General features: G+C 35.8%; 1 protein-coding gene across 2 annotated transcripts in view; it reads right to left on the bottom strand.

Moving 5' to 3' along the window:
- LOC104781023 (calcium-dependent protein kinase 13) overlaps positions 1 to 2,671 on the bottom strand; it is a 4,360-nt gene extending 1,689 nt beyond the window's left edge. The window contains exons 1-6 of one of the 2 annotated variants that reach the window (XM_010505589.2): positions 1,778 to 2,671; positions 1,260 to 1,403; positions 984 to 1,136; positions 734 to 849; positions 477 to 644; positions 124 to 292 (exon numbers count right to left, since the gene is read on the bottom strand). In XM_010505589.2, the coding sequence (XP_010503891.1) occupies positions 124 to 292; positions 477 to 644; positions 734 to 849; positions 984 to 1,136; positions 1,260 to 1,403; positions 1,778 to 2,408 (1,381 nt within the window). In that variant the 5' untranslated portion in view covers positions 2,409 to 2,671. Of the gene's footprint in view, positions 1 to 61; positions 293 to 476; positions 645 to 733; positions 850 to 983; positions 1,137 to 1,259; positions 1,404 to 1,777 lie in introns of both variants that reach the window. The other variant, XM_010505590.2, reaches the window with a different exon arrangement.

Raw genomic sequence — 9,595 nt, 5'->3', positions numbered from 1 at the left:
TTGCAAAAGAAAGCTATTTTAAACATGAGATCATACCATAGAAAGAAGATTGGACACTTACCTTGTCTGTGTCAACTTCTTGGAATATATCATTGGCGACATCCACACAGTCATCTCCTCCATCTTCCTTTAAGGCGTCACAAAGCTCCTGAGGCAATATGTACCCGCTTCCATCCTTGTCAAAGTAAGAGAAGGCTTTGCGGAGATGCTCATCGTTTGCTACCTTTTGCAGGTGGAGAGAAACTGCAACAAATTCCCCATAGTCTAGAGTTCCTTTCCCTTTAGTATCCACCTGTTTTACACAAATTTGAATTACATACACCATATTTTAGTGAACTTGGATATTGAATGTGTTACAACAAAAGACACTGAAAATGAAGCGGAATTTGAATGACAATATCATGCAAAGAACTGCTTCTTCAGTCAAGCAATCAGTAATTAAAGTAGGGTGATGTAGAAGGGAAAGATATGTGCACCGCTTCAATAAGCATCTGAACTTCTGATTCCGCTAGCTGTGTATTAAAATCACGAAGTCCGGCTTTCAACTCCTCAATGGAAACTATACCATCATTATCAGTATCCATCTTGTTGAACATTACTTTGATGTCTTCTACTTCTTCGGTAGACAAAAATTCGGCAATCACCTGGTTAGAATAATATTAGTACGATCACTTTGGTCTAAGAGGTGACTTATGCAAATAATTAACAATGAAAGTTTATCAGATTAACAAACCCTCAAAGCTTTTCTCTTGAATCTGTTCATTACTGAAAATTGCTTCAACCTCGATTTCACAACATCTCCAAGTGGAACATTGGGAGCTTTCTTTGCGTTCTGAATCCATGGGTGCTCTACAAAAATGAGAAACGATAACAAAAGTAGGAGTAATAAGCATTAAAAAAAATTAATAGTATTTTTAGATCAGTGAAGTGATTGGATCAGATGCAGAGAGAAAGAGCAGAGGGGAAAAGTAGATTCTATGTACCAAGCACTTGCTTTGCAGTCAGCCGGCGCTTTGGATCAGGCTCTAACATTTGTCTGACTAGATTCTTAGCGGTCTCAGAAATGTTTGGCCACGGTTCCCTCTTAAAATCAATTACCCCGCGCAGAATAGCCTGAGCAACTCCCTGTTCTGACTCTGTATTTGAAAGAAAAAAATGGCTGAAACAACAGAAGACCAACATGCTAAAAGAGGTATTATAAGAACCATTAAGCAAATGCTCTGGCAGAGAATGAAAAAGAGAGGAAGGTGAAAACAAACCTGCCCAGAATGGGGGAACTCCACACAACAGAATATAAAGAATAACACCAGCACTCCAAATATCTATTTCGGGTCCATAGTTCCGCTTCAGCACCTCAGGTGCCATGTAATACGGACTCCCAACAATCTCGGAGAACTTCTCACCTGAAAATATGTAAGCATTATAAAAAAAAGAAATAGCATCAACAACAAATAAACTAGCCAAGGTGCATCTAAGGTACCAATCAAGAAACATGGAGCCTACAAAAACATGAAGCTCCCTCTGATAATCAGTTTAAAAGCTTGTTGTAGTCCAAAAGCTAGACGATTGAAGAAATGTGAATCCTTCATATGTGGACATAGTGACCCTAAGACAAGAACCAACCTCCTAAATATAGCATTCTTATATACGAAATGCCCACATTAAAGCTCCAAAAAACTTTAGATCTAATGCAAAAAACTCACCAAAGAACTAGTATGAACTCTAACGTTTCTACTCAGACCATCAATTGACATTGAAAAAGAAGGATTCAACGCACCTTGCTTGAAGAAAATGGACAATCCAAAATCAATAGCTTTCAAGGGAGAGTTCTCCTTCTTGTTAGCGAACAAAAAATTCTCAGGCTTCAAATCTCTATGAATGACACCATGCTTGTGACAAAGCTGCACAACCTCAACAATCGTCTTAGTAACACCCGCGGCAGCACGCTCCGTATAATGCCCTCTGGCAACAATCCGATCGAAAAGCTCACCACCTTCACAAAGCTCCATAACCAAATGCACAGCGTTATCATCCTCACAAGCTTCTTTCAAAGTAACGATACTCGAGCTCTTAGGCAAATGCTTCATAATCGCCACTTCTCTCTTAACATCCTCGATATCCACAGCAGTTCTAAGCTTCCTCTTGGAGATCGATTTGCAAGCGAGCAGGTCGCGGGAGGACCTCTCGATACAGAGGTAAGTGACACCGAACTCGCCGCGACCTAGCTCTCGGTCTAGCAAGTAGCGGTCCTCGATATTCTCCTTGGGAACATCGCTGAGAACTCGAATCGGCGCGGATGATGATTTTTTACCGCCGCCAGCGTCTTTGCGGCCGTGATCGTGGCCGGAATAGTTGGATTTGACGTCTTCTCTAGCTACTGCAGCGGGAGATCTGCAACAGTTCCCCATGACTGTGTTCTTCTCAGAGAGAGAGCTTAAACAAAAGTAGAAAGTGAAATAGAGCTAAAAGAAAGAAAGAAAGAAAGAAAGAGTAGATAGATAGAGAGATCTCTAGCTGGAATTGAGCAATCTAGGGTTCCACATTCTTCGCTTTGAAAGGAATCGTTAACAATGGTCTCTAGTTTAGTAGCTCCTAGGAGAGAGAGAGAGAGAGAGAAAGATAGATCGAAGAAGCGTACGGTGAAGATGAGAGCTAGAGAAAGAGAGAGAAGAGAGAGGTCTCTTTTGAGTTTTTTTTTTGATATTTTTAATTTGTAAAACTCAAATCATAATTTTGTCTCCTTACTTTCTTTTTCTTTTTGAAAAATGGTCTTTACTTGTTTGGTAAACCAACACTTTTTATTTATTTATAGGAGGGGGGTTTTGATTTTATTAACATCTTATTATTTATTAGAAATTATTTTATTCTGTAATGTAAACATGCATGTCGACAAACCTATATATATATATAAAAAATATTATTGACATAATATTACATTTAAAAATATATATATATGAAAATTCGATATGACGGATCATTTGAAGCGTTTTAGATGAATATCATACGTGCAACAAATTCTCTTAGGAAAATCTCGAGAGATGTCTTTAGATTGAAGATATACATATTCTTCCGATAAAAGTAACTTTTTGTTGTTGATTCTGATATAGTTGCTGTATTAAATGTGGTGCATGTCAGTTTCGCATTGTTGTGTTGTAATCGCCGAACAATTAGTCTATCAAAACATGTGTAAATCGTTACTTATGTTCATAAAAACTCACTTATCCGATCATGTAAGATATGTAAATTTCGAACTATATATTGTTCATGTTTTTCCATTTTCATATCGTTGCCATAACCGTATTGATACATCAATCATTTCTTGATTGGTTCAGATTTCAGTTACTTGCTCTCTTTTCTTGATTCTTTGGATCAATCTTATGATCTTAGTTCTGATTTGAACATTATATTACCATCATAAATACATTTCACCGGTGTCCAATACATTTTTGATTGCTTTCATTCTAAGCACAATTTTTTAATTTGTTCTCCTATAATCGTCATAATCTTTAAAGTTGCTCACAACTTCTCGAATTTTATGACTCTTCCTAAACTCTAATATTCCACATGAACAGCTAAAACTATGACTAAAAAAAAAAATGTGCAAATTTTGAAAGACAATACAAAATGATATTGTTAAGAAAATAAGCCAATGATTACAAAAAATAAATCCTGAAAATGCTAGCTACCATTCAAGATTTGGATATATATGTCATGTGCTGTTTGTTTTTTTTGTAACTATATTACCATTTTTTAGTTTTAAGGATACTTTTTAATTTATTCATAATATAGTCATATTTTAATATATACTGTCTTCGACAAAATAATTGAAAGAAAAAATTTATTTTATTTTGTAAATCTCAAAATAGATGAGAAAAAGTTTCCCCGCTATAATCCCAGCATTCAGTTTTTCAAAACTTATCAAATAATCAAATGTACGAATATGACCTGGCCGAATCAGAAAGATAGGCAATATGCCAGCGAAAGTGGTAGGAGCCTAGGACTAGGAGGGGATTGCAAAATTTGTGATGTTTTTGAACGATCGTGTGGTCAATGTCAGCAATCATTTGTTTTTTTTTTAAGATGATTTGCTCTAGTATGATATACATTTTCATATATCTAAGTTGAAACATTTTCATTACTTACTTTATGGGAGATCCACAAAGCTCAATATAATGTGATACAGATCTTTCAACATCGACATATAGCAAAGATAGTATCATGTTTCACACAGAGTACTCGTCTACATATTATGGTAGTTTAGATACATGTCCAAAACTATATATCAATGCCGAATATCACTTCAATCTTCAATTCGATAGGGGGTTGGTATCGAATAACTAAACATGATCATAGTTTTCAAAATTTAGAGACCAGTGAGGCTTTTTGTCGCGCACACATAAATATGGCTATATATATCCCATATGGGTGCGTTGCAATAAAAGATTCGTACAATGCACGCATGCATGTTCTGTTTCCAAGTATACAATACACATGCATGCTCTATTTCAATGATTTCTTTAATTTATAAGTAGTATGTATCATATAAGATATAATATAACCAGGAGAGAGTCCGAATCGAGAATCATGGTAATCCAATAGTATGAACAGTAAAGATTTATGTAACACAGACGGAGACGGGCTAAATAGGACAACGCAAAGACGCGTACCAAGCCAATAAAACAATGTCCAAAACGCGGTGAAAAGCATTTTGATTAGTATATAGTTTATAAACGCAATCAGGATGAGAGACGTGCATACTTTTTTATTCCCAACCCTAAATAATGTATACCCTTATAGATATTCAATGGGAGAAAATCGTAACAATAGTTGCGTCAGAGAGCAAAACCAGTGTCTACTTACCATATTTTTGGAAACCTACCGACCCACCAAGATACGTAGAGCTTGTTGCAACCGCCACATAATATTTTATTTGGTGGAGCGTCAGTCACAAAAATGTTTGGAAATGTTAAAAATGGACTTTTTTTTTTTTTTTTTTAATGGCTCTACATGGACATTTACATCTGAAGCACGAAGGATGCCTTCACAATTTTTTTTTTGTGGTAAGTATGCGCACACGTTTGACCTAATTTTAACCAACCAAATCTCAAGATGTGGAGGTGCATCACACAAACTGCAACATATCTTCTTATCTCATCTACCTAGTCTCTGAAATGCGTTCATACAAAGCACCAAAGACTTATAATCTAATACGTACCATGACTGAAGAGATGTTTTGCGAGATCAGTTTCCAACGGTCATCTTCCATTTTTTTCTCATTTGAAAATATCACACCCCAACACACTATTGATTGATTTTGTTCAACCTTTTTATACTTTTTTCGGATATTGAATTAATAATTTTATTAGTTTCTATTTTCTTAATATCAGAGGAGCTAATAATCTTGATCTGAAATAAGAGATAGTGCTTTCAATGTGTTTTTGGCTGCATTAATCTAAAAATCTTTAAGAACAACGTGTGACTATTGATATTATTAGCTCCTCACGTACTGCCATCTACCACATTGCGGCCTATTCCGCCATTAAATCGATATCAGCATATCATAATGTCACAGACACACATCAAATCCTCGTAAATGTATCGATATTCATTGCTTGACCGCTTCCATAAATTATCAACCACGAAACTTTCCATCATATTGTCTTTTTATAATTAGGAAAATACAGACATAATTGGTCAATGAAAATCATTACAGCTCTAAAAGAAATTAGTAGTCAAAGAAGTTAAAAGGCAAGATTTATCGAGACATTACGACAAGGTTGAATTTATCGGGGAAAAAAATACAATATCATAAACATACATTTAAAAGAAACAAAAAAAGAAGTAGAGGTTTGATTAGTTATTGTTATAAGTAAAATGTGTTGGGCTTGTCTTTTCCTCAATTGTCGCAAAGTCTATGGTATAAGCGAAAGAGAAAGCATAGCATGATGGGCCATATATACACATAAAAACTTTGAGTATGCTACAAAAACAAGGTTTCAAATGCACTCATTCTCGTATAGCATTTTCTAAATTTATTCTTTTCATGTGTCCCCCATTGGCTTGGCAATAAAGTTGAATTTGTATTGATGGTTTTTTTTCTTCAGTACGAGCTAAAATTCTTAATTAAATGAAAAGTATGCTAGAACAATATAAATGATTGCAAGTCACCTCGAGCAACATCAATTACAAACATTTTCGTAGCATATTGCATTTACGCTATAGCATACATAAATGTTTGGGTCCAAAGTCTTTTTGAAAACACCACCACCTTTCAAGTCCCTCCGTGCACCTCACAGACCAATTATGCATATCTAAACTATCTAGCTAGTCTGAATTCTATTATTATCACATGAACTTCATAGTTTTTGATTATATTTCTTGTGCAAGTAACTATTTTAAATATTTTATACATATGATACATAAAGGCATTGACACGGTCGTCGATAATAAGTTCATAACAAGACAAAGAAAGAGAAGAAAAGAAATGCTTTTTTTTTTGGGATAATTTGTTTTCTATTGAATTGAATGGAGGGAAGTGAAGTAGCCCTCGGCATACGGGTATCCGAACCCGATCGGGTTCGTATCTTCGGATTTTCAGATTTTCGGATATATGAAAATAGAATCCGATCGGGTATTTTATATAATCGGGTCGGGTTCGGATAAAACCTGAATGGGTCGGGTATTTTCGGATACACCCGAAATCCGAACTGAATTTCGGATATCTGATGGATTTCGAGTATTTTTATCCGAAATTGATAAAAATACCCGAAATCCTTATCAAAAACCTGAACCCATACCAAAATACCCGAAGAAGCATATAACTTAAATATCAAAAAACATAAAGATTGAAACTCAAAATTGAAAGTCTTAAAAAGTAAAGAGTTTAAAAGATTAAAAGAGAATGCAAGTCTAAATTCTGATGTTTAAAAGAGAGAAACAAGTAGATAAAGTTTAAATGAGAGAAACAAGTAGATTAGAANAGAGAAGCAAGTAGATTAGACAAGTAAACCAGTCTTCTAATCCTCTTCTTCTTCTGCCATGTAACATGCTCAAGAGTCTTCTTCTTCACATTCAAACTCTGAAAATAAACAAACCAACATTACAAACTGTAACTTGTAAGTAAGTACTTAACATGGCATAGCGAGATAAGAAAGTAATCTCTTTGAAGCTCATCTTCAAACTCAACTTCTGCAAGAATTTGAGCATTTGTAAGCACCTTTTCTTCAAACTTTATGTCTTGTTTTAACCATTGTTCAGTACACATCAGAACCTCCACCATGTAGTGTGTAAGACAACTTCTGTAGGGATCTATTATCCTTCCACTAGTGCTAAAAGCACTTTCAGAAGCAACAGATGACACTTGCATTGCAAATAAATCTTTAGCCATCTGAGATAAAACAGGGTACCTTGCACTATTGACCTTCCACCAAGAGAGTACATCATACTCAACTCCCATCATCAAATCTGGATTCTCAACTTCTTCTCTCAGATATGTATCTAGTTCATTATTATCTCTAACTCCAATAGTTTTGAGCAATGTATCATACTTCTGCTTCATCGGGTTGTATCCATCAAAAACATCATCCGAGTCAAATAAGTCCTGATGTCTCTCTCGATTACTCTGCGATGAGCAGTGAGACTGTGTTTGTTCCGCAGATGCTGTTGCTTCAGCATATCTATCACTATACTCTTTATACATATCACACATTATAGCATTAACTGAATCCTTCATTGCCTTAGCTTCTACAGTCTCTACCCCATACAACTCCTCAAAACACAAATTTGCAAACTGCATCTTCTTTCTCGGATCCATAACACTAACAATAATCAACATCCTGTTAATGTTCTTCAACCCACCCCAATACTTATCAAATTTCTGAAACATTTTCTCAGCATTTAACTTCACCTTGCTATCCCCAGTAGCACAAAGTAACTGAAGCTTCATAGTAATGTTAACTATCTCGCCATAACACTGATGTGCATTCATAGTAGTTGAGGCGGATACTACCAATGTAGCCTTATAGAAAACATTAAGAAACTTAACTAACCTCTCAATTTTACGCCAATATTGACTCAAAGGAGGTCCAATCCTTTTTACGCCATCAATAGTCTCCAAGAAGTGATCATTGTAAAGCTTATCCTCAAACTCCATTTTATCAAATGCCCCTTTAAACTTAATTGCTCTTGTCAGCATCAAATACGTAGAATTCCACCTTGTGCAAACATCTAGTGGCATACTACCCTTTGAGAACCTACCATTTTCAACTCTTTGCTGAAACGCCTTTCTTCTATTTGGTCCTGACCTGACATATGAGATACCATTACGGACTGCAGCCACACTAGCATCGATTTCAGTCAATCTATCCTTCACTATCAAATTTATAATATGACCAGCGCACCTAAGATGCATGAAATCTCCATCCATAACCAGAGAATCATTTGATACCTCAGAAAAGCTTGATTGAAACTGACTCAGAGCATTGCTATTAGCAGTTGCATTGTCAACAGTGACACTGAACACCTTCTCTATCCCCCATTCAGCAAGACATTCTAGAAGTGTGTTTGCAATCGTCGTACCTTTGTGATTTACCACTTTCTTAAATCCAATGATTAGCTTCTTCAATCGCCATTGTTTGTCAATGTAGTGTGCTGTGATAACCATGTAACTTGAACCTATAAGAAAAAAAATAACAGTAAGTCTAGGTTATTAAGAATAAAAAGCTAAGATCAGAATTTTAGTTTTTAAAAAAGTACATGTTACCGAAGAAACCCAAATATCAGTGGTGAGTGAGACTCTTTGATTATTAGCCAAAAACCATTGCCTAAGAGTAGCCTTCCTCTCCACATACATTTTCACAATGTCTCTTGTTGCTGTCCTTCTTGAATGCGGTTTATAGAGGTTAACCTAAATGAATTACATATAAGAAGACTGATTAAAGCCGTAACAAATAGATAAGATTGATTACATCAAGTGTATAAGAAACATGTATTAAATCATTCACATAATCATAGACATAGTGACTGACCTTATCGCAAAAAAATCTTAACGCCACTCCTTCTACAAAAGACAATGGCAACTCTCCTATCACCAACATTTGATTAAGTGCTTCTCTGAAAACATGCTCAAGGACTTTTGCATACTGAATATTTCCTTCCTTATTAATCACCTGCTGTCCTCCTGTAGCATCTTGACCTTCTTCCCATGCCTTGTAGGCCTGACATATTTTGAGATGGTTCCACAAGTTCTTCGTCCCTGATTTTGTTGAACATCCTAATTCCTTTCCACAATAGTTACACTTACACCTGTTACGGCTGCCTGCTAATCTTGTGAAATGGGTCCATACACTAGACCTTGGTGCTAGTGTCCTTGGTGTCTTGGTTTGCTCAGCAGTAGTGCCACCACCAGATCCACTTCCCTGAGTTTGTTTCCTTTTTCCTCTTGCTCTCGGTCTCGGTGTCATCATTTCTTCATCGTTTAATTCATCATCGGTATAAACTTCGTTCACTTGGTTTGACGAACCCATCTACATATCATATTAACAAAGATAGAAAAGTCAGAGACTCAAAGTAATCATATAAGGCCCGTATGCAAATC

The sequence above is a fragment of the Camelina sativa genome, chromosome 4 (assembly GCF_000633955.1).
Source record: "Camelina sativa cultivar DH55 chromosome 4, Cs, whole genome shotgun sequence".
Classification (NCBI taxonomy): Eukaryota; Viridiplantae; Streptophyta; class Magnoliopsida; order Brassicales; family Brassicaceae; genus Camelina; species Camelina sativa.
The sequence above is the reverse complement of the archived record's forward strand: the minus strand, read 5'-3'. Positions and strand labels throughout refer to the sequence as shown.